Source organism: Tamandua tetradactyla, chromosome 7, assembly GCF_023851605.1.
Source record: "Tamandua tetradactyla isolate mTamTet1 chromosome 7, mTamTet1.pri, whole genome shotgun sequence".
In the NCBI taxonomy this organism is placed as follows: domain Eukaryota; kingdom Metazoa; phylum Chordata; class Mammalia; order Pilosa; family Myrmecophagidae; genus Tamandua; species Tamandua tetradactyla.
The window spans coordinates 62063399-62089258 of NC_135333.1; the positions used below are offsets into that span (position 1 = coordinate 62063399).

At 46.7% G+C, this 25860-nt stretch overlaps 1 protein-coding gene and 1 pseudogene across 2 annotated transcripts in view; one reads left to right on the forward strand and one right to left on the reverse strand.

Moving 5' to 3' along the window:
* The window catches only part of CACNA1C (calcium voltage-gated channel subunit alpha1 C), a 739906-nt gene that overhangs the window by 562067 nt on the left and 151979 nt on the right, over positions 1–25860 (reverse strand). For both annotated transcript variants that reach the window (XM_077169590.1, XM_077169589.1), the window contains exons 2-3: positions 21803–22124; positions 17056–17161 (exon numbers count right to left, since the gene is read on the reverse strand). In XM_077169590.1, the coding sequence (XP_077025705.1) occupies positions 17056–17161; positions 21803–22124 (428 nt within the window). The remainder of the gene's footprint in view (positions 1–17055; positions 17162–21802; positions 22125–25860) is intronic.
* Positions 22971–23774, forward strand: LOC143689713 (cyclin-I pseudogene; annotated as a pseudogene).

Below are 25860 nucleotides of genomic sequence, written 5' to 3' on the forward strand. Positions count from 1 at the left end.
GACAGTATAGTCATGTCTGGGCATCATCACAGCTCCTTGTCACTTGGCAAGCTACCGCTTTTCTAGGCTGTTTCCTTATCTGCCAAAGGGGATACTAGCACTACCTACCTTACATGGTGTTGGGGGGACTAAATGAGATGGCGCAGGTGAGGCTCAGTGATGCGGTTAGAAGCATCACAGACAGTGGGCATCAACACCAAAGTGGCCTGGAAAGTTAGTGACTGTCCCAGGACCAGATCAGAGGCTCCCAGCTCAGTGCTCTCTTTCTCATGCCTGAGTTTCATTCCTAAATAAAGGAAGGATGGAAAGGAGAGGATAGTCCTTCAGATATCACCCCTTCAAAGGGCGACACCAGCTTCTGGTTCATGCTGTCATTATGTGGGACTGGACTCTGACAGCTTGCATGAGGCTGACCTCTGGCCAAAGGGAGGGTTGCACTTGAGAATACAGGATGCCCGCAGCCTCCCTCCAGATTGGGCACCAGGTGCATTCCAGGTACACAGAAGCCGACGCAGGCAGCCCAGGATGATGTCTCCGCACTGGCTTTCTTCTGAGAGCAAAAGGTGGGAGAGGCCAGAGCCCAAAGAGATGGTCTGCTAAGAGCACTGACATTTGGAAAGCACTCCACCTGCCACAGGGCTGTGCACCACCCTGGTGGGAGGGCCAAAAAGACTCCCCTTGCAAATCTGGGTGGAAAGAAGTCACCAGGTAAATGAAGCCTGACTCACCAAAACCACGGTGTACAGAAAAGTCACACCCAGAGGTACCTCATGTTCTGACCTGTCGCTTTGACATGTTTCTGTAGTCCAATTCCCTTCCTAAAATAACAGCTCTCATCTTCCAGGGCTTTCTTCTCTCAGCAAAACCTGCCCAAGCCCACAGACAACCACACAAACCACTCTCGGGATGCCCCAGGTAGATGCAATAGCCCTCACCCTTCTGTGCTAGTTTCCTGACATTCTTTGGAAGGACTTCAGAGGCTGATGGCACCCGGTGGTCCCAGTGGTTAAAGCAAAGCCCAAGCTCTTCACTGTGGCCTATGGGACCCAGCCCCTGCCCACTGGCCTGCCTTACGTCCAGACCTCTTTCCCTCCAGGCCCATAAGTGCTGGCCCTGCCCATGGGGTCCCTCCCCAGGTCCTCCCCCTTCTCACCACCACCGAGAGGCCCAGGACTTTACCCAGAGGTCCACCACCAGCTCAGCACCAGCTCCTCAGGGTGGCCACCCCTGCCAACTTACTCAAAGGGGTCCCTTCACTCCGGTAACTCTCTCGTTATGATCTTTTACTTTCTTCATGGTTATTTACGCTGAAGATTATCTGAAATTATCTTGGTTATTAATTTGCCTGGTTGTTTCCGAACTGACATCACAGCACATAAGTTCTGCAAGGGCTGGACCTTGTCTGCTTCTTGTCTTTCCAGCATTCTGCCCGGCACACGGTAGACATTCAACTAATATGTATTGATTTGAACAAATGAATGAATATATGGATACCAAGCTAAATGGTCTATTTATCAGACAAAGAACCATAGACATCCAAAATATAAAACAATCAACCAAACATAATCCTCTTCTGGGTTATCACAAATGAACCAACAGAGATCAAGAGAGGCCGGCTCACCCAGCCAGAGAGGAGCAGAAAAAGGTCTGGAATCCAGGGCTCCTCTCAGGCTCCCATCTCACCAGAACCCCAGCCCTCGGGTGGCAGCTCTCGTTCACACGTTCATTCAGCTATGAATTCAGCAAATGCATATTGTCTTCTGTGTTTCAGGAACTGTACTAAGGACAGTCAGAGCTAAGAGTGATGGGGAGCCCCTTGTCTACATCCCAAAGAGACGGGCCTGTGGGAATGAACCGATCCTCCTGGGGAGGGAACAGATTTCCAAGAGTCATTCTACAAGTCATCTGTCCTCTGTGACTGTTCCCAGAGTGAGCCAGGGCCCGTCCCAGGACACAGATTACGAGGCGGTTATGAGATGGGTCCTCTACCAGGAACACAACGATGAACCCCAGCCACCGAGGCAGCAAGCAAGAGGTCGTCGCAGGTGGGATGCTCCTTGGAAGGCTGCTCCATCTCCACCTGTCCACTGAGGGCTCCTCACCCCTGTTTGGAAAGAAGCCTGGCAGAGACAAGGCACTGCCGAGATCTCTGCCAAACCCAATTCACACCAGCCTGCGTGCCAGAGAAGAGGAGGAGGGACGAGTCTAGGCCTCCCTGGAAGGTCACGGTCCTTAGGGAGCCAGAAGCAGAAAGCCAGGCTCCTTGTGGCGGCCCCACCTCCCGCTCGGGCTCACTGGGATGTGAAAGGTGCCAAGGAAGGGTCAAGGCCAGGCCCACAGGGACCTGGCGAGCTGCCCCTGCCCGCAGACCTCCGTTCCGATTCAGCATCACCCGCACTCTTTGGCAGGTGTCTGAGGCCAGCGGGCAGAGCAGGCAAGAGAGGGCAGGGAGGAGCCAGCCCTGAAGCTGCAGAACCAAAGTCTCAGCTCCTCAGCCTCAAGCCACGGCTCAGCAGGAGCAGGCTTTGAGCAGGGCGCAGGGAGCCCACCCTGTCCAGAGCTGAGATGCACTCCCCATGACAGCCCAGCCAGGCCCGCTACTAAGTTCTGACTGTATTCCAGGCACAGTGCTGGCCTTGCATGGCCATGCTGCCAGCTCGCACAGAGCTTACTGCTAGGGAGAGTTGCAGCTGAGCACATAGGAGGTTAAAAGCGCTTAGGGAGGGCAGCCCGGAATGCTACAGAAACATGAAGGAGTGGCTCCAAATCTAGCTGCGAAGGGCAGGGCAGGCTTCCTCCCAGAAGTGACTTCTCATCTGAGCTCTGAGGGTGAATAATAGTTATCCAGAAGAACAAATAAATAAAGCTATTTTATAGAGCTTGGGGAAGGTTTCCAGAGAAAGTGAAACGGAGGATCTGTTGGCTTTGGCCAGGCAAAGCAGAGGAGACAAGGAGCCAAAAGGAAACAACATGAGCAGAAGGCCCAAAATGAAAGGGCCTGTTCTGGTCCAGGGATACTGGGGTGCAACGGTCAAAAGGGAGGTGGAGAGAGAGGAGGTATATTGGTTTACTAGTGCTGTTTAACAAATAATCAGAAACTTAGCAGCTAAAAGCAAAGCCCAGTTCTATAGGTCAGAAGTACAGGCATTGGGATAGCTGGGTCCTCTGTTCGGGAAACCTCAAGGATAAAACAAGCTGGTGGCTGGCTGCCCTCTCATCTGGACCTTGGAGTCCTCTTCCAAGCTCATTCAGATTGTCACCAGAATTCGGTTCTTTGCTGGCTGTCAGCCAAGGATCACTCTCGGCTCCTAGAGGCCACTCGCAGATCTTTGCCACATGGTCCCCTCCATCTTCAAAGCCAAGCAACAGGAAACTTCTCATGGACCTCAAATCTCTTTCACCAGGAAGAGTCCAATCTCTCATAAGGACTCACCTGATTAAGTCAGGCTCCCCAACCCCCACCTCTACCCAGGACAATTTCCCGTCTTAGAGTCAGCTGTATAAAGCATATAGCACAGAGCACAATCTGATCACAGGAATGATTATCGTCAACTCACTCATTCATACTCAGGCAAGGAGGGTGGAACAAGAGTGCAGCTCATCAGGGATGATCTTAGACCCCTGCCTACCCTCATACAGGGTGAGAAGGCAACAATCCTATGGACCAATGCTACTGGCTTTCCTGTGCTTTCTCTTCTGGCATGTACCCTTGCCTTCCATTACTCCACTGACCACACCCAGGACACTGTCCCAGGGTCTGCAGCTCAGAATCCAGGAGGTCCTAGCTCAGACATGCTTCCCATGTGGACTCAGGGGAGACCCCGCCTACTATTCTGCTACATCATGGCCATATACATGGAAGCCAGTGAAGCTGAGAGTGGTGTGGAGCCTTGCTGAAGCACACCCTCCCCACGCCAACCTTAGAAACGCTCCCTCCATGGGTTGGGGAAGCAGAAGTTATCACAGCCTGTTGCCCATGACATTCTCTCACCTACTATCTCCTATTTGCCTGGCAGAGGCAGAGCACACAGCCAAATGTGGCCCTTTCACACCGTTCTACACAAGGCCCTTCCCCACCAGCCCTGCCCACGTGCCTGGATGCACACACAACAGCATTTTGAGCTGTATACAGAGCCAAGCCCTTAAACATCCTATCTCCCATCCGCCGTCTCCCTTACCCCATACAACCCGAGTCTACCTGAAAGCACAGGCTGCTCTGAGCTTTGTGCTCCCTGGACCTATGCCGGGTCAGATCTGAAGAAGCCCATGCATAGTCCATGCAGCCTCCTCTGTATGCCCACCCTTCCTTACTCTCAACGTCAGAACTTGCTCCCAAGGACTTTCTTGGGGCATCTTTCCGGCTGTGTGCTCTAGGGCACAGAAAGAGAAGCCCAGGGTTTCCCACATCCTTTCTGTTGTGTATGTGAGGTAGGATTGCACGCTGCAGGATGGAACTAGAGACACCATACAACAGCTACACTCGGCTGCGCCAGGTTAACTAGCCCAAAGAGCAAAGAGAAGTACTCTGGGTAAGCTCTGCAGCAAGGGGCTCTGCGAGAGGGACCAAGGTCTGTTCTTGGACTTCAAACAAAGTTTAGGGCCAAGCCGGCCTCGCTCCCCTGGCTTGCCTTTCCCAGACTCCAGCCACCCAGCTGAGCTCTCAGCGGCAACCAAGCTACCTCCACGCCACTAGCCATCCATCTTGGAAAGGTCAGGGACTAAATTTGGAACTTGGCTTTTGGTTGTCTTGCATCTCGAAATGTCTCCTAATTTGAGAGCAGGCTGAGGGAAAAGATTCACAGAGGAATGTGCCAGAAAAGGGAGCAAATAGATCAGAGTTGGTCTATTTTTAATAATAATATCAATAATCATTATCATAATAAGGCCCCTACATTTATACAGTCCGTCGCACTTTCCAGATGCATTCTCTCATTCAGACCTCACCATCACTCTGCGAGGCAGGAATCGTTATCTCTATTTCATGATCAAGAAATCAAAAGGAAAAGAATAAGACCAGGCCACCAGTCAGCGGCAGTACTGGAACCAGAGCCGGGACTCTGAGTCCCAACTCAGTACCCCTTCACCACCCATCACAGGCCCTGCTGCTTTGGCTGTGGGTCTTCATCTCCCATGGAGCCTTAAAACATGAAAGGAGCATAAGTATCACCTGAGCTGAGTGCCACGAAGGTTCTCCACGTGTGACACCCCGATCCCAACACTGCTCAGCACAGACCAGGGAACCAAGAAGTCCCTGAGTTCAAGGGTAGGCCCAGGAAGCTCCCAGGACCTGCATGCAACAGCTCAAGATGCGGAAAAGGTCATTCTGGTTTTTAGTTCATCTCAGGAGGCAGGGCTGATGGGGGGTCCTGCACCCCAAACAGAGGCTCTCATCAGTTTAGGAGGAACACCTCAAAGAATAAAGGACTCACAGCCAAGTCTGCCTCCCAGGACCAGCCCACAGGGAGCATTGGACGAAAGGAGTCACCTCACTCCCCCAAACAAACAGGACAGACAAGGGGCTCCACGGCTGTGACCCTAAAATATTCACAGACACACTACGGCCTGAGGAGTTCCATCCCATACTTTGTGGCTCCTCACTGGGGATCATCTTGGTACAGAGAGATCACCTGTGTCTCATGCACTGGAGTTGAGGCCCCAGTTATTAAAGGACCAGATTCTCAACACAAGACCCCTTCCTTCTGCACCTCAAGGCAGCCACATGCATAGAGGTTAAAGGCTTAGATGAAGGCGTCCCCTACCTGGGCTGGACCACCCATTCTTTCCCTTCCTAGCTGGGAGCAGATGAGTTCATTTCCCTGGACCTCCGTTTCTTCCTCTGTAAAATGGAATGATCATAACAATACCAAGAGGTCTGATGGGGCTGTCAAGTAGGCTATATAAGTTAATATGCATAATGCACTTAGAACAGTGCCAGCTAAAGAAGTGTGGGCTACACAGGGGTTATTGGAAGGCACTAATCCAACAGCTTCCACCATAAGGAAACCAGAAAGAAAAGGAAAGCGGGAGGGGGGGAGAAGCTTCTGAGAAGCCTAAATCAATGTTATCAAGTCACTGAATTAAAGCGAATGCACTTTATTCATAAGTGAGCCCCTCAGGTTTTCAATCAGAATCTATTTACTCTTCCTTTGCACATAACGATAATGGATCCAGTTGTCTGGTTTCCAGACCCACAGGAGAGAAGGAGCAGCAAATTCAAAGGGCTGGTGCTGGAATGGACAGATATCCCATGGGAGAAGCGGGGAGGTAGGAAGAACACATCAGAACGTTTTCAGATCATGGTGTTCTGGGACCACCTGGTGGTCCCTCAGTTCCCCGATGGCTTCACGCTATTACAGCAAGGGTCCCATCACTGGAATTCCTAATGATGGTTCTGTCCCAGAGAAAGGATGAAATATATTTAGAATTTTTAAGGGCCCAGAGATAAGTGTTTAACATTCTAGAAAGACTTTCTTCCAACATACTTAAATTAAAAGAAGCTTGGTGCATGAAAAGGGTCCCATTACATAGAACACAAATTTAGATGGAACCTTGTCTTCCCCAAATAAATAAAGATGGATACAAAAGAATCAAGAGGTGTCACCATACTCAGACTTGGAAACAGCACCTCCTCTCATCCCAGCCAGTGGCAAATGCAGAGCAGACAATGCCTTCTCCTCCCTCTGAAATATTTAGTGAGTAAACACAGCAGGCAAACAACCGCCCCAGGCACCATGAAGGTTTATGAGGATTAGATTAAGCACAAATCTATCAAGGAGCTTGCTGTCTAATTTGAAATGTGGTGCTGCTGAGAGGCTGCTCATGCGGTCCTCTCCTACACTGGCCTTGCAGCCTGTCCTGCCCAGTGCTCTCCATTCTCCTAACACATGGGTCCTTGGGCAAGGGTTTTCTCCTGTCTGTGGTTTAAGCCTGTGGGCTTCTCCAGAGCAGCGTTTGCCAAGGAGCACTGAGAACAGCGTCTACACATGGTGCGAACTCATAAATGATGTCTGCTGTTATCGTGTTGAAGGCTTGGAGGAGCCCTAGAGTAAAGTAAGTTGTTTAACTTTGGGTAACCCAGCATTTACCAGATTTATGTTACAACAGAATCAAGTTGCTTCAAAAAAAATAAAATAAAAATGAAAACCTGTTAATTCTGCTACACAGTGTTTAGTCTTCAAAATATTTTCACAAGCACGTCATTTGAAGCCTACAGCAACCCTACATATTCCAGGGGCTAGAGCAAAGAGCCAAGGCTGTGGTTTCATACAGTCCTGAGTTCACATTACAGCTCTGCCCTTTTGCTCACCAACTCACTTCTCTGAAATTCTATGTCCTCATCTGCAATAAAGGAACGATCCCACAGACCTGGCAGGTCCATTCATTCACCCATTTACTCACTCATTGAATATTGATTGAGCGTCTGCCATGTGCCAGTTACTGCTCAAGGCACCAAGATGAACAGGATGAATGGGACGGAAATAAATTCTCTGCCCTCAAGTAAGCAATTAGACAGGATAATTTATTGTTGTAAGGATTAGAAGCACTGTGCGCAAAGGGCTGGCACCTAGGAGTCACCCAATAAGGGTTCGGCATGATTGAGCAAGCTAAGAAGACACCCACCTGCCAGAAGAGGAAGCAGAAACAGTAAAGTTAAATACCTGCCCTAAGGCCACACAACCCAGGCGTGGCTCCCCAGCTAGGTGACTCACAGCCTTGGCTCCACGAGAGAATCACCTCCCCACTCAAGCAAGGTCAACGGGAATGCCCGAGGCAGGGGTCTTAGAACCACGGAACCTCAGAACCACATTCCCAATGCAGTGTCAAGCTAAGCCTCGCATCTACAGCAGACTCACCCCAGCTCCCTCCCACAGCCCCTCCTGCTCTAACTGCCCAGCATGTTAAGTATATGAACCAGAAACTACGTGGCTTGTTACCTGTAGCTATCTAGGGGTACTAGCTATCTAGGGGTATAAATTTAGTATTTCTGCCAAGTGGGTGTGTGTCTGGCACATTAGGGTGACACATACAAGGCAGCAATCATAAATCTTGTTTTGTTGTGTTATTATCGTGGATGCATGGATGCTCACTGCAGGAAGATGAGGGAAATCCAAATCAAACCCAAAATACATTTATACCCTCCCTTCTCAAATGGAAGTGATTTGGGGCCACAAGCACCTCTCAGAGATTGCTTGGCAGGATTCAGGTTCATCTAAGAACTTACGGGGGTCTAAACACAGGACCCCAAGTGGGCATCTTGCATCCAGCACTGCCCAGGAATGGGCAGACCTCCATTTCACAGCGTCCCAGGCACATCAGGGGACCCAGAGATGATCAAGGCACAAAAAAATAAACAGGGGGGGTGGGAGGGTGGGGACAGGAGTGGTGGGGTCCCCATAGGCCACCCAGGTTTCTCCCCTTGGGGCTCTTTCACCACTAATGCATCCCTGCTCCCTTCCCCATGTAACCAGAAAATGAGGACAGGGCCTACAGAGAGACACACCACACTGGCTGGATTAGAGTTGCCAGGAAACAGAGCTCTTTGGTCTCCTCTCTCGTCCTTCTGAGGCTAAAGCTAGCCTGGCATGCCCTTGGACCTGACTTACCCCAGGGACCAGGGGGAGGACAGTGGCCTCTAGAATCTGGTTTTATGTTCTAAATGGCAACACACTTTGCCGGTGCGAAGCATTGTTTCAAATATTTTACATATGTTACCTCATTTAAGCCTCACAACCACCTATGATGCAACTTTCGTTATTAACCCAATTTTACGGCAATTTTACAGATATCCTATCCTTCTTCCTCCAAGCCTAGCCTAAGCCCCCTGACTTGAAGGAAGCCCCACCTGGCCAACCCAGTTTTCTTGAACTCTCTCCTAAAGGGGAAGAAAAGCATAGCCCAAAGATGATTCCTTTTCTGGCCTTTTCCCCTCCCCTCTCCACCTCCCCATCAAGCCTGGCTCCTGCTCCAAAAAGTACACAGCACTGTTCTTTGCTCAAGGTCAGATGCCAAATATACTCTCTTAATATTTCAACTCAAGCCAAGTCTTTGTAGACTTCGGGGCTTAAAGAGAACTGGGAGTTTTCCACATGCTGAGTTCTCTCTGCTTGCAAAGGTTGTTCCAGAGACATCATACAATTTGCCAAATGGGTAAAACTTTACAGTTTCTATATTATGAATGATAAACTGCATAGTAGGTGGCAATGCAATAACAAGACTGTGAATAATAAAGAAATGTGTCATGGGCTGGTTCAGGTTTCATTAAGCTCCACTAGCATGAAGAAAAGATAACAAAGATGACTGATTTTGGTGCAAAAGTGTATGTTAGATGGAGCATAAAACAAACAGACTTTCATTTAAGTAATGAGAGAAAAGATTTTAAAAATCTATTCTGGAATACTTTTCTTCTCTTGGAAAGAGAAGAAAGCAAAGTGCTAGAAAAATAAATGGGTATTATATTAAACAGGTGGGAGAAAGGACAGGGCTGAGAGAGAATGGATGGAAGCTGACAAATTTGTGAGAGAAACTGCAAGCAGGAGCCAGCGCAGATGTAAATTTGCAAACGTGTGTGAAAAGAAGAATCTTTCTAATTCTGTGACAGTGTGAGTGTGGTTTGCTAGATTATTCTCGAACCAAATAAAATGGGAAACCCCTCAGCAGTTGATGTGTCTTGTCTTTCTGTTTCACCCTACAGAGAGAGCTGATAGGTGGACAAAAGCAGACTGTGGAGAGAGAGCTGAAAGGACGATCACTCCTACAATGGGAAACGTTCCAGGTCACTCTTCTCAAAGACCAGTCCATGATCACCAGCATCAGAATAACCAGGGTAGCTTGATAAAAATGTAGACTCCTGGGGTCCACCTCAACTCTATGGGAGCAGGGCCTGGGAATCTGTGCTTAATCAACTCTCCATATGGTGCATAAGCCGCTGAACTTTAAGAACCATGGCTGTAAGCAGTTTTTTTCTCAAAAGTGGAACTCTGAAAAAAATTCTTTTAACAAAAAAACAAAGAAGGTAATGGGGGGACTTCTCAAGCTTGATATTTGGGGTTCTTGACTATTTGGGGAGCCACGATCTGGCACAAGGGGAATGTTTCAGGCATTGAACCTCAAGAAATTGTTGTTATATATCTACTGTTGCAAGGCCCAGAACTAGGTCAGGCTACAAACATGGGTCAATTACCCTCTCTTTCTACTAAAGCCTAAGCTTAGCTCCTCTCCTCACAATTAATCTTGTTAGCAGCCTTGGGTGGACATGAAGACAAGCTTTTGAACTACCAACCACTCCCTCTCATATTTTTGTAGTCTCTCTTCTCTTAGCTTCCATGACTTCATTCTCTCTGATTTCCCATCCTACCTCGTAAGCCAAACCTTCCTCATGTCTTTTATTGGCTCCCATTCTTCCAGCCACTCTGTAAATGTTGAAGAACTCCAGGGTTCCAGCCATGGCTTTCCAGACACCCCCACCCACCCATGCTCCAACCCATCACTGGTGCTCGGATCCACAGCTATGACTCCTTCTCTTTGCTATACTGTGATTGACCCCACATCTCTGTCTTCAACATGAACCATCTCCTGAACTCCAGACCTGTATCTACTGTCTGTTGGACATCTCCATTTGCACATTCCAGGGACTTCTTGCTTAACAAATCCCAAACTGCATCCAGTCACTTTGGCCGAAATGGGACCCTCCTCCCAAAGTCCTTCTCCTGGTTAATGACATCTAGTCACCCTCATCTCCAGCTGGAAGTCAGCTCCTCTCTTCATCCACAATATTCAGCTGGTCACAACTCCAGATGGGTTTGCCTCTTCAAGCCATCATCATCCCTATTTATTCCTAATGTCACCATCATCTAGAGTTCTGCAAAAGTTTTCTTTTCTCCTCACAAACAGTGAGGCCTCCCTCTGAGCCACTCTTCTCACAATGGAAGAGCCCATTTTCTAAAATATACATCTGAATCCAGTACTCTCCTGACCTGCAGGGTCTCCTCGTTATCTACGGTTAAGTCCAGCTGTTAGCATGGGCCATGAAGCTCTCCATCACTGTTCTCATCCACTAGCAGCCGGCTCTCCACCCTCTAGTACGAAGAGCATGACACTGGGGCCTTTGCCCAAGTGCATCCCTTGGCCTGAAATGTCTTGTTTGACCTGGAAATGCACCTCAAATATGTCTTTTCATGATCCCCTGCACAGCAAGCCAAATGGATCAGTTCTTCCTCTCTGTCACCCTGACTCATTGTAAGACCTCTCACTATTTACAGACATCTACGTACATGTTTCTCTTCTCCATAAGACACAGAATCTGCCCCTTAAAGTATCCCAAAATAGTACCTAGCTCCTAGTATGGATGTGTGCCAGATGACCAAACCAGGGGAAGGAGAGACTAGAGGTAGAATACCAGGAAGGAGGCTAATTCAATAGTCCAGGCAAAAGGTGTCAAGGGCCTGGGTTAGTATAAGGAGGAGGAGGAGGAGAACAAAATAATACCAAAACACTTAGCTCTTCCTACGGCATTCTTCTACAATCCTTACATGTTTTGACTCATTTAATAATAATAGTAGAAACTATTATTGTTATTCCTGTTTTGTAGATGAAGAAACTAAGGCACATAGAATTTAAACAAATGAACTTAAAATCAGAAAGGAGGCTAAATGTACTGCATTGCCAATTTCAATCTCCACATCTTGAGGCCTACATAGATGAGCACGGTGAGGGGAAGAAGGCATTAAAAAAGGCTCTGGAGGACCACAAGGAGGGCAATGAAATTGACCAAGCTAAGGCAAAGAAGAGGAGCAGTGATGGATTAGGATTTTTTTATTTCTTTTGGGGGCAGGGTTATATGATGAATTCTATTTGGAGCTCGTTTGTTCCTGGCATCTGCAAAAGACGTCCTGTACTTGGCACTGCTTGGTCATTGTCTGTCTTGCTCATCCCCAGAACCCCTGGAGGCAATGTCACTCCCATTTTACAGATGAGGTTCAAAAAGTTCAAATAACTTTAGGTTCAAATTCAGAGCTACAAAGTGATGAAGCCAGCACTGGAACTCAGGACTATCTGACCCAAATTTTGCTCTAACCAAGAGGCCATTAGTTTCCAAACCTGACTTATATTAGCACCCCTACAAGTAATTTTTTAAATGCATATTCCTAGGCCCTGTCATAGAACTAGTGAATCAAATACACCAAGGGAACATAAAGAGAACTTAGAATTGTGGATGTAGATGAGTTCACCAAGGGGAGACTAAAGAAAAGAGGATATGAGGGCCGAGGATTGAACCGTTCCTGTAGGGCAGGAAGAGAAGCCAGAAGAATCAGGAAGGAAATGGTAAGAAATAGGAAACCTATAATAACTATGTCCCAGAAGCCAAGGGCTGAAGAGTTTTGAGAAGGGGTATCTGACAGTATAATATGCTGCAGAGAGAAAGAGGAGATGGCCTCATATCACAATATCATGTTGGTTACATCCATGGAGTAGAATAATACCCTTGTTATTACTAATCTAGGTGTTTCTTTGTGTTAGGAGTTTTTTAACACAGAGAAGGAGGCATGAGATCCTTGGCTTCTGGGTTATAGAAGCCTAGGTCAGGGCATCGATAGATCTGGAAAACTGGAGGAGTCTCTTGGGTTACCTGGTCCCAAACAAACAATCCCAAATTGGCAAACATGGTCAAGTCAGAGAGGAAGCAAAAATAGTCTAGATGCTGGGTGTGTCCTTGAGAAGGGGCCCTGAATTCTGCACCACATGTCCCACCACCAAGACTGAAAGAGACCTAGACCTGGAGAGAGAGGCCTGCCACTAGGGAACACGCGACCACACTGCCCTTTGGGTCAAAGGCCAAGGGCCTTCCAGAAGGACAAAGCCATTTAGTAGGGTGGATCCGCCTCTCCAAGAACAATATGCCCTCCCATCCCATGATGCCGGCCCTGGAGAAGTCCCTGGAGTTGAGCTACACCTCAGGGAAAGGACTGAGAGACCGTAATTCACAGATTAAGTTGGCATTACCTGGCAAAATGGAGTCTGAAACGGAGGTTATGTTCAGTTATAGGAAAGCAAAAATAAAAGTTACGTTTTCTTCCTGCCTATGTTTGCCAACTGAGATTCCTACCTGTGACATCCCAAACACCCATTTCCTTAAAATAACAAGGATGGAAGACAGAGAGCAAGTTGCCAAGGAGTGAGTAAAAATGAACTCACAGAGGCAGTAAGTCAAACTACTCTTCCAAAAAACAGAGGGCCACCAAACTAAGTTCAGGGATCAAGTGAGAAGAAATGAGGGAGACATGTACACATGTTTGTCTATTTGGGTTTAGGATGGAGGAAGCCTGAGCATGCTTGCTTAATTCAATAAATCATTGCCTGCCACACAAGCTTCCATTTGAAAGAGGCAGGAACTGCCTAGGGGCCCCTTTTCAAACTTCCCACACTTTCTTCTGTACCCCCAAATGTACAGTGTCCAGTCTCCGACCAACCTCACTGGCTCTCCTCTCTCCCTCCTCTATCCATCGTCCCCCTTCATTTTCAACAAACAACAACAGAAGCCTCACCACAGAAGGCTTTGAGAGGCCTGGGCTCACCTGCTGCTGCTATTCTCTAAAAAAAATAAAAATAAACAGTTTTATTGAGGTGTAACTTACATACTGCAGGAAAGCCGTTTGGCAGTTCATCAAAAAATTAAGCCTAGCATTGCCATATGAACCAGAAATGCCACTTCTAGGTATACACCCAAAAGAAGTGAAAACAGGAACTCAGATACTTACTCAACAATATTCATAACAGCATTATTTGTAATAGTCAAAGGCTGGAAACAACCCCAGTGTCCATCAACAGATGAATGGATAAAAAAAATGTAGTACACACGCAAACACACACACACACACACACACACACACACACACACACACAGGAATATTATTCAGCAGAAAAAAATGAATGACATTCTACAACATGGACGAACCCTGAAAATATTATGCTCAATGAAATAATCCAGCCACAAAAGTAAAATAATGTAATGGTTAACATATAAAATATTGAGAAGAAATAAATTCATAGCAGCAGAAAGTAGAACAGACGTTACTATTGGCTGGGAATAGAGGCATTGGGAAATTATTGCTTAACAGATACAGAGTTACTGTTTGGGGTGATGGAGCAGTTTTGGTGCTGGATGGTGGTGATGGCAGCACAACATTGTGAATATAATGAATGCCACTGAATTGCACACTCAAAAATGGTTAAAGTAGGACAGGCAACCGTGGCTCAGTAGCAGAGGTCTCACCTGCCATCCCAGAGACCCAAGTTCAATTCCTGGTGCCTGCCCATGTTAAAAAAAAAATGGTTAAAATGACAAATTGTATTATATATATATATATGTATATATGTATGTATTTTGTATACATATATATGTATATATATATATATATGTCTTACCATGATACATTTTTTTAAATCACCCATTGTAAGTATATAGTTCAATTTTTAGTGAATCTATATATACAGCTGTGCAGTCATCATCACAATCTCGTTTTAGAATACTTTCATTACCCTGTGGTATAATTTTTTCAAAAAATTGCTGTCCCTCCAACATTATTTGAATGCAGCAACCTCCACTCCAGCTCCAGAATAAGTCCAAGGTGACATGCCCCCCTCCAGACCCTCTGCCTCCCACAGGTGCAGGGCTGATGGATCTCAGGCAGCCCTGGGTTTCCCTGGTCTTCTGAAGCTCTTTAAGTGACAACTGCTAATTCTTCCGCAAACCCCAGGGTGAGAGGATGTTAAGTAGCCATTTTGGGGTCCTAAGATAAAGCGAAGCTCTTCTACCCACTTTTAGCACTGCTTGGCCTAAAGCAGACCCAAAGCTTCACTAGCTTAAGAACAAGATGTAGATTCCATGTGTACACAGAACTCTTTTTAAAAAGCTGCAGATGGAAGGATGGGTCTGGCCCTGGCACCATAGGATCACAATGCCTTCTGGACCAAAAAGGGGAAAAGAAGTGTAACAAAATAAGATATCAATGGCTGGGAGAGATCAAATGTAGTCAAGAAGCTATCCAGGAGGCTACTCTTATACATGCTTCAGCTAGATAGTGCTAATTGTCATGGTTTGCTAAACAACCAACATCAAGCCTGTTGACTTTTAAGATCACCTAGGGCTCAAACTGAGATTCTATAAAGGTGTCATGCACTAAGTCTGCCTTCCTGGAATATATAATTCTGGGAGGGTTCCTAAATCAGATAAATCCTGAAACCCAGAGAGACTAATCTCTCCAAGATTATCAATGAATCACATCCCCCTATCCTTTAGTGTGACACCCCTATTCAACATGAAAACTTCAGAGAACAGGCATTGCCCAAAGCTCCCAATACATGAGGAGAAGGATCAAAGGAAAAGAAGGCAGTATAATAGAGAAAATAGGATTTAACAAATGCATATGACTGTTGAATCACTATATTAATATTCCTTCTAGCCGCCAGTGTTTTGGAGCAGCAAGAAGAAGAGATTTGAGATGGTGGAAGGGTGTAGCCCATGACAAACTTGGACCTGTTCTGTAACTACTTGTTGAAGTATGCTTTGAAAATTATTGCTTTTTTCTTTCTTTGCTTTGTATATACGTTATATTTTACAATTAAAAAGAATTTGTTTTAAAAGCTACATATCGAGTATAATGCTGCAGGGGTTTGGGGAAGGACCAGTGGTAAAGGGAGGAGGTGAATACACAGAGAAAAAATATAACCCATAGAAAAAGCATCTCCTTCTCCCAGGGACAATTTGTGAGACACTATTTGCTTGTATTTATTTTGAAACAGTAAGATTTCTTGCCTGTTAAGAGACAAGTCATGCCTCGGAAGGCCAGGTGGACTACAGCTAATGCTCTGCCTGCAGACTCTGTCCATGTCATCACTCAATGCTCACTGGCCCTGCAATGGAACCTGTCTCTAGCACGTGCCCCCAAGCCAAGCCACGAGACATAGCAGCCTGGCCCAACTGAACACGTGGCCCAAAAGGGAGCTGTAGCTAATTGTAAAAGACGGGGGAATTGGTGAAGTTTCAAATATGCATCAGATTTATTTGCTGAAGGGACCAAAGCAAATGTCAAAGGTTAAAAGACCAAAACGCTGGCCCCATGACAGCATCAGCAATTGGCAACAGTGGAACGGAGAATCCAGTAATTCTCCTGCTTCTTTCAAAAACCATCTCACCAGCCAGTCCAATCTTCCTCATTAGAGGACGGTGATGACGACAGGAAAGATGGTGGCTTTGGTGACCAAACATGCTTGGTGGAAATGACATGAAAAGTACCAGTGACCTTGAAGGGAGAGGAACAGAGATGGGAGTTTCCTACAAGCCTTGAGCAGAAGCATCCCAGAGTGCCCGGTTCTGCCAACTGCATTCCAGAGCTCTTTTCCTCACATGCCCAGACGGAGCAAAGGCCTCTGTAATGACTTCACATTCAGTCAAAAGTAAACACACTCTCCACTTTTTCCATTCTAACCCCAAATTGCCAGCGCTGGCCTCCCAACAATCCAAATGGAAAGCTGCCTTTCCCAAGAAAATGAAACCTCTTTAAATAATCCATCCTGGCTTCAAAAGCAAACGTTTCTAAAAGCTTCCTCGAAATTATTTATCATGCAGAAGCTGCAGATCACCTGAGCAGACCCACCAATGGAACCAAGGCGCTTAAAATAAATACAACCGAGGAGCCAAGAATAAAAGCTCGCGCCTGCAAATACCTGCACTTGCACTTAGGCAGCACATTTTGTAGCACTCACGGGATTTGCTACTCAAGATGCACAACACACACACACACTCACCCTCTCACTCACATCCAGAGCTCACTACCATCTAATTGGAATATTCCTTCTGAAAACAGGCTGTGATCAGACAGGTGTTGATTTGAATAAAGAGCAAAATAGCACTCAAGATCTGAGCTCTGCAACGCTCTCGTTCTCGTATATGTCAGATATACATCTTCCTTCTCTTTCACATCCCAACTTGAATCCATGTGATTCAAGCTCAACTCTCCGCCTCTTAAGAAAAGCAGAGACTCAAGGACAGTGACTTACCAGGTTGGAGTTGGTGGCATTGGAATCGTCCTCTGGAAAGGGGATATAGATCGCTAAGGCCACACAATTGGCAAAAATAGTCAGTAAAATAATGATTTCGAACGGCCTGAGGAGGGGAGGTTAAGGAAGTTAATGTCTCAGTGAGCACAAGTGAAACAAACATATATACATATATTTTTAAAAAATGAATCGAGGATTCATAAGAATTTTGTTTAAACAATACATTCCAAGCCCCTTGTATTCTGAAAAGAAACATATGCCTTTTTAAGTGCTTCCAGTGGGTCTCCGCCAAAATTTTTCCTAATATGTCAAAAGCAGTGGAGGTCAGTCGCGTGCCAGAGTAAACACAGATTTCTAAAAACTTTCTTTCCCCTTCTTTTATTTATTTAGATTACATTTGACTTCATTTTCCCTCATGGGTACTTGGGGTTGCTTTTAAAGAGCCATGCTTGCTCTGTTTGGGACTTGCCAGCACCCCCAAGCACCCCTTTTCTTCAGGGCTCAGAGGGCAGCCACCAAGGGAGGGCAGGATAGGTGGGATTTAAAGACAGATCTGATTTTTAAGGTTACTAATTAAAGTCTGGAGGTTTGATTTTTTAACCTTCCAAATTGAAGTTTGGAGGATTTTTCTCCCCTTGTCTCTCATCGTCTCAGAGCTTCCAGGCCAGGGTCCCAGGAGCCCCAAGGGCACTATGGAGGAGGGGGGTTCGGAGGAGGCAGCCATCTTTCCCTCCGGCAGCGTCTCACACAGAAGACTAAACGCCTCTGCAGTCTGGGAGGTGCCACCTTCAGAGAGCAGGCCTTCAGCTCCAGGCCTTCCGCACCTCCACTGGTATTCGCCGAGATCTAGGGGAGCAACCTAGTATCCACAGGAAAGTGGGCTTATGTGAAGAGACCCTTTCCAATGGGCCTCGTCTACACCGTCATTCAAGGCAAGAAAGGGGACACTTCAAAGGAAGGGCCAGTCTGTGCCCTTCCTGCTCCTTCACCCCACACTGCCAACTTTCAACCTAGTCCAACAGGAGGAGGAAGTAAAGAAGGGATAGAAATTCCTAAGCGAAGGGACCGACTTAATTCTGGGAGACCTGTACTCGCAAAGTTAATGAATTCTGAAGGAGAAAGAGGCCTTCAAGACCACCTGGTGCCAACCTCTGGGGCCCAGCGTCCCCAAGGAACTTCTCCAAAGCAACTAAATGGCAAGCAAGGACCAGAATCCAGATTTCGTCTCAACCCCTGAGTCCAGTGCTCATGGATCCTGGCCACAGACTGCCTGATGTGCCAGCAGGACAACCGTGGGCCAGAGGCACAGAAATCTGGAATTGGGAGGGATCTTTGTGATTACGTGGTCCAGAGCTCCCAACCAGTGAGCTGGTTATCGATGCTCCTCAGACCCGTGGATACTCCTGCGGGTCCCTCTTCCTGGCACACCACAGAAGAGTGATCGTTCTCTACTCGTGCCTCCACATCCAAGAGATGGCATACCGTGGACTCGTCCAAACGCCCAACGTAACAGATGCAGAAAGTAAAACAACCCCTCCAAGATCCCACGCTGGCAAATAGCAGAGCGAGGATCAGAACACAGCCCAACTGACTAATCTTTTCCAATACATCATGCTGCCCCTTGGGGAGGCCACGGATTAAGTGAGGATGAGGGCGTGGTTGACAGTGGTGATGATAAGAGTAATTAGCAATCAACTAGCTAACACTTCACTGAGTGCCGGGCCAGGCACTAACAGTTCTACAGAAACACCCTGACTGTGCAAATTACCCCCATTTCTAAACGAGGAAACTGAGACACAGTTAAATGTTAACTTGCCCAAGGCCACATGGCTAATGGGAGAATGGGACTCAAACTCTGCAAGTCTGGCTCCAGAGTCTGGGTATTTAAGGACTACTCTATACTCCTCTCCCCAGAAGGAGCCCTGAGGCATTCTTTTAGACCTCTGGCTACACTGCCCCACCCCTCTTTTCCTCCTAAACCTTTTCCTACCTGCTTAGCAGAGTGGCCCTCAGCCCGGAGGCCGGTCAGTTCAGTCCCATCACGGGTCCCACCAGGGCAAGGGCACATCAACTCATCAAGGAATCAGACCTCACATTGGTCCATTCACCAAGTGCTAGCACATCCCCTCGACCAAACTGAGGGAATGGCAGCTAATTTGAGGGTGTTTCTAGGGCTATCAGTTCCACTTTCTCCCCTCATCTAGGCCATCCATCCATCATTTTATGCTAAAAGTCCCAGGCTAGTGCCAGAGAAAATAATGTGTAAAGAAACCAATCAGAAAGATAAGAAAAGCCATCTGCTGAAGAGTCCAAGTCAGTCCTGGGAGGCTTCTGTGTCACCCTGTGAGGACCAGATCACTCTTTAAACTGTTTTTTCTTCCCAATGACGGCATCAGATTCCACTGTTTCTGGAAACACTGACTAGCGAGCTCACCTGGCTACCTCCTTACCTGTCCAGCTACACATCTAAAAGAGCATGGGAATGCTGCACAAATAGTGCTGCCGAGGCTGGGCCTCCTTCTTCCACGGCAGCTGGGTGGGCGCTCTCCCTGCCCCAGGGTGGGGGTGCAACATGATGGCCGAGGCTCACATTAAGCAGACCAGAAATTGCCTTATCATGGTCTTTTCCCCAGTCCCTGGCTCCAACCCACTCGGGCCTTGACCGGTTTCAGTGAACACTGCATCACACATTTCCATTTACGAAGCTGCCTCCCCTCCCCGCCCTCTGTTCTTACTATTCACTGCTGAGGCAGGCAGCTTCCCTGCCCTTTTCTCCCTTTCTTCCAAGCTTCAACCACTGACCAACATTTTACTCTACACTCGGCCCCTCCTAGAGTTGAAGAATGGACTAAGAGTCAGCCAATATTTACTGACCCCTCTCATGTGGCAGGTTTTCTGCTTGTGCTTCCATGTGCATGGATGGTGTAACCCTCACAAACACTTTGGGAGGTGACAGCTAAGACTCCCTTACAAATGGGGAACCTGAAGGACTGATGCTTAGGAGTGGCTGTGAGCACTTGGAGTGCAGGTGGAACAGGTGGGATGGCAGTCAGGAAGCACATCCAGGTACCGCCGTGACCCAGCAGGGCTCGTGTCACCTCCCCTGAATGCTTACCCTCGTACCTTTCTTCAAACCAAGGGTATGTGCCTGGATTTCAGACACAGGGAAACCTGGATTTGACACCTAGCTCTGGTGGTGGCCAGCTATGCGATTTGGGGAAAGTTCTGTGGCTTCTCTGGGCCTTACTGCCCCTCTCCTGGTCCCTACCTGGCTCTCCCCTCCTTAGCTCTGTGAGGAGAAGCTACAAAAACAGTCAAGCAGGGGCCAACCAAAGCCCAGTCTCTCCCCAATCTCTGGGCACTGAAACCATGAGTGGCCATTCAGGACAGACTGGCGGGCTCTGCAGCAGCCACTTGTTTGTAATTGCATCCTATTAAAGTTAATTTGAATTGAGGAGCTCAAACATTTATAGAGCTAATGTTTCTTGCTCAACAGACACTTTCTTCTATCCACGGGTCATCATCTTTTACCTTTTAACCACTACTCAAGACTTTAAAATCTTCCCATGGAAACTTGTTAATGAGACCTAACAGTCCTATCCCAGTCCCTGAGGGACATGACAGCCCTGTCTGAATGGATCCTCATAATAAAAATGCCCCACACCAGGTACCACTCCAATGCTAAATGTCAATAATAAGGGGACATAAGGGACATTTTTTTTTCTTTCCAGAGTAAAGAAAATGTTCTAAAATTGATTGCGGCAATAAATACACAACTCTACGAACACACTGCAAGCCATGGATTGGACACTCTGGGTGGATTATATGGTGTGTGACTATAACTCAGTAAAACTGTTTATAAAACAAATGTCCACCACCAAGTACCAGGTTTCTATTCCTGCTCTGTCACTGGCCATATGACCCAGCAAGCCCCCCTGTGGGACTCAAAGTCATCACAGGTCAAAGCCAGGCGCATACTTATTGATCCTGAGGTCCACAGCTCCAACCTCAGTTTCATGGTGTTGAGGAGCTTGCAATTCCCTGCCAAGCCATCTACTCTGAAGGAGCCATTCACTGGTCTCTAGACACACAGATGGATCCGTGATTCCAACCTCAGGCCCGTGTCCTCGACTTTGGTTGCACCTTCAGGAGCCCCTGGAGAGTTTTCAAAAATAAGATGCCTGGGCTTTTCCCTAGGCAGTGGCATTCACTGGTCTTGGGTGGAGCTCAGGTTGTATTTTTTTTTTTTAACTTTCCAGGTGATTCTCATGTGCAAGCAAGGCTGAGAACCACTGTTTGGAGCCCATGAGCCAAAAGCTGGGGCAACTGACTTCCTGCCTCTTGCACTCCTGGGGTCCTTCACCCTTGAGGGAGAAGAAACCATGAAACCACCCCAGCACCATGACACAGGAGGGGAAAGAAGGTTATGGAACAGCACTGTGGCCACCTCTAATCACTCAAGTGGATCACTGGGCAAGCTCAGGGAGGCAAGGTCTGCTTCATAATTGCCTAGGCTAGTTTCCTCAAATCCTGCCCGGTATGCATGAAAAAAACCCGGAGAGCTCGTTACTCAAGCCTGGCCTCAGAGAACCTGAGCCAGCAAGTCTGAAGTAGGACCTAAGACTCCGCATTTTAACAGCACCCCAGGATGCAGGTGTGTGGGTCTGAGACGGCCATCTGAGATACCCACTCCCACCCCGCCGGGGACTCCCAGGAGCCCGCACCCTGCCCAGGGGACAAAGGATACTTCCATTCCACAATGCTGATGCATGCCCTCCGGATGGGATTCTTCAGTGTCAGGCAGAGCAGGGCGCGGGGCGGGCGCGTGGCGGCCGTGCTGCTCTGCTTCTTGGGTTTCCCATACTGCTGCCGCTTGCGCTGCGTGGAGCTGACCGTGGAGATGGTGGCGTTGCCCACACTGCCCATCAGCTTGGCCTGCCGGGCTGCGTCGATGGCCGCCTGCCAGGACAGGGCGGCCCCTGGGGTGGGGATGTGCTCGGGGGCGAGCCCCGCGGCCGCATTGGCGTTCATGTTGGCGTGGGCGGGGCGCGGGCTCCCATAGTTGGAACCTGCAGGAGGAGAGGACAGAGGACGGCAGTCACTGCAGAGAGCACAGGTGAGCTGTGCCTACCTTCGGATAGCAGACGGGCAATTTTTTTAAATACATTTTATTTCAAGAATTTGCAAAAAACCCGGGAGGAGGCACGCGGAAACACTAGGGTGTGATGGGGAGGAAAGCTATTTCAGGCCTGGCTCAGCTGTGAGGCCTTGACACGTCACTCTCTTCTCTGGGCTTCATTGCCTCCTTTTAGGGGGATAAGGCACTTCATGTATGTATTACAACTTATGTGGACCTTAGAAACACTATGCCAGTGGAAAAAGAAGATGTAGAATAAGATAAATACACAATGCAATATGTGTAAATTAAAATGACCAAAAAGCACATGAAAAATGTTCAACATCGTCAGCCATTAGGGAAATGCAATTCAAAAAGCATTAAGCAGTCCCTTCCTTTCCCCACGAGTGGACATGGCAGTTCCTGTCTTGCTTTATCTTATTTTTTGCCCCCCTTTTCCCTTCCTTCCCTCCCATCCTTTTTCACCATTTTCTCTTTCTCAGGGCAGGGGATCATCATGGAACTAATTTGCTGACTGATCCACTGGCCACAGCTGTGCCTCCCACTCAAATCCCATCGCCCACGTCCCCCAGCCCGGTTCTCCCTCTTCTCCTTCCCCATTCAGCCCCTAACTCATCCCATGCACTCTGCTACCACACACTGAGGAAAATGAAGTGGTGACAGGCCTGAGGATAACCCCATGTCACCACTGTGAGGCCTTCACTCTACCGGGGAGGAGGAGGAGGAAGAGGAGAAGATAGCTGCATCAAGCTGGGTGGCAGGCAGAGCCAAAGGATACATGAAGTTTCCAGGACCTTTGGAAACCCAGAAACTGTCTTTCCTATTGGAAAAGAAAATCTCTAGGGAAGCCTAGATGTGGTAGGTGAATGTGCCCCAAATGCCTACAAATCCATTCCATGCCTTTGCAGGGTCAACTGAGCCTCAGTGACTCTTCAGTCTGCCCAAACGGAGCTCATCTCAACATCGGGTAGTCCCCGCCAAGCAACTATTTAAGCATATGGCCTGCCATCAAATTCTGCAATTTAAAGGATCCACGTTTGCTCCAGTCACAGTTAGTTTGGAAATGGAGAAACTCATTCCTGATTGGCATTCTCTTACCACTGGACTGCTTCAGGAAGCACAGATGGAAAGCCAGCTCCCTGTGGATGGAGCCCCGGGAGGGAGTTTGTGGCACATCACCTTTCTACCCTGCACTCTTCTCTGCTTCTAAATCCCGTTTACACCTGCCGTCCCCTCAAGCACACCCTGGTGATCCGTGACAAAGGAGTGTTCAGATTACATCCCTCTTCTGAACCAGGCCCAGATTTCTCCAAGGATGACAGCAAACCAGAAGTGCCGGTCAGAGTACAGCAGGCTTCCACCATCACCTCCCTGCCGCTGGTGGGCGCAAGCATACCTCTGGTGGGCGCAGAGTAGAGGGAATGGAAGTGGATGACTTTTGCAATAGAATCAAGCAAAATCATTATCTGTAATGAAGATAATACTTCAAAAAAATGTGGGTTCTGTGTGTGGCACTGACTTATCAAGGCAAAAGGGAAAGGCTTCCCCTTGCCCACCTCTGCAGCCTGTTTCTGTCATGTAGTTTCAACAAGGGTTACCTTCGAGTACAAACTAAGTTCATTCTACTCTGGGAACGGGAACATGTAAAACCAGGAAAGAGACTAATAAGGATATAAACCTTAAGAGGCTAAACTGAAATGAGCCAGGAAAACACCTCTTATTTACCTGTATGGATAATTAACATTCAACATTATTGAAGCACTTAAAGACCAAAAAAAGTATAAAAATTTCAAAAGACCCAAACACTAAAAAAAAAAAAAAATTATTTGTAGTGTTTGTCCGTTCCACTGTTTTCTCCACTAAAATGTTACCTCCATAAATTTATATGTAATAGCTAAACAAAAGTTCCAAAATCAATAGCTAGCAAAACTTGTCCCCAGGTCCTGATTAGTTTTCCTCTTGCTTTTGCTTGTTCATTCATTGAACACTTACTGAATTTTAGGCATATTGATCTATACCCGGACTTTCCCTGAATAAGAAACCCCAAAAATGATTTTCTAGCAATTTAGTGAACAAATTATTTCAGCGTGACAGCTATGTTTAATCCACGATTCAAATTCAAATTGGTCTGAAAAGAGCACTTCGAAATTGCCCCTTATAAATCAGAGGTGATAAAATAGAAAAAGGACCCATGTTACATTCATTTTTAGTGTTTGTCTCATTTCAATCTCTAAAGTTTAGAAACAAAATTACCATTGTCATTTTTGTTTATTTTAAGGTGAAACTTAGTGGCATGTGATTAGGACACTCTTAGATTTGTTGAAAGCATTTTTGACATTTGTATATAAAGAATTTGTGATTAAGTTAACATATATCCAGGCGCTCACCAAAGAAACATGTAACAACTAAAATTAAATTTTGTAACTGATCAGAATTTTCACTCATTTATGATCAGTAGGAGATTTGTCTAGATATTGGGGCAGTTCTATGATTTGAGTCTGTAACATTTAATAACTCAACTCAGTACCCAAGTTAAGTGTTAAGCTAAGCTATTAGGATACTTTTGTTAGACTCTTGCTCCCATCCTCCACCCAAAATTTCTCTTAATGACTTCCAGATCCTGAGCTCCCTGTGCAATCCAAAGAAGGTATGGCCGTCAGAATAATGTGCTAATGATAAAAGCTCCTGTTTGCAATAAAAAGTTGTCCTTAAGTGAAGAAAAAAAAAAAAGGAATTAAGCAAATTCATAGAGTCAAAAACTAGAATACAGGTTAGTAGAGGCGAGGGTTGGGTTAGGGAATGGGGAGCCAATGCTTAATTGGTACAGAGTTTCTGTTTGGGTTGATGGAAAAGTTTTAGGAAGGGATGATGATGATGGTAGCATAACATTGCAAATGTCACTGATACCGCTGAATTAAATACCTGAATGTGGTTAAAAGAGGGAATTTTAGATTGCATATAGGTTACTAGAATAAAAATTGTAAAAAAAAAAAACATAGGACTGCACAACACAAAGAGTGAACCCTAATGTAAACTATGGGCTATAGTTAATAATACAATTATAATATTTTTTATCAATTGTAACAAATGTACCATACTAATGCAAAGTGTTAATAATAGAGGGGCAATATGGGAACTCTCTATTTTCTGCATGATTTTTCTGTAAACCAACAACTCCTCTAATACAAAAATAATACATATTTATAAGACAATATACAAATAAAAAGATATTCTCTGGAAAGAAGAGAGTGGTTGCCTAAGGAGAGTAAGAAAGAAAATGAGAGCAGGATGTGGGGCTAAAGAGGCATGATGAATGAATGAAGGAGTAAATAAGAGGCCATTGTATGCATCAATAACAATAAATGTACAATGAACTGAAGAGTATGAGTCATTCAACTATCTACACCTGAGCATCAAAAAATAAATATAATAAAATGAAGGTAGGAGGGCAAGGGTAGTTCATTGGAGGGAATGCAAGGGTAGTTCAGTGAAAGAATTCTCGCCTGCCATGCAGGAGACCCGGGTTCGATTTCCAGTCCATACACTTCCCAAACAAACAAACAAAAATTCTACAAAGGGTGCTGCAATAATGGGATATTCACATGGGGAATAAATGAAATATGACCCTGCCATGCAGCATACAAAAAAATGAAAGGGTCAGACCAAGT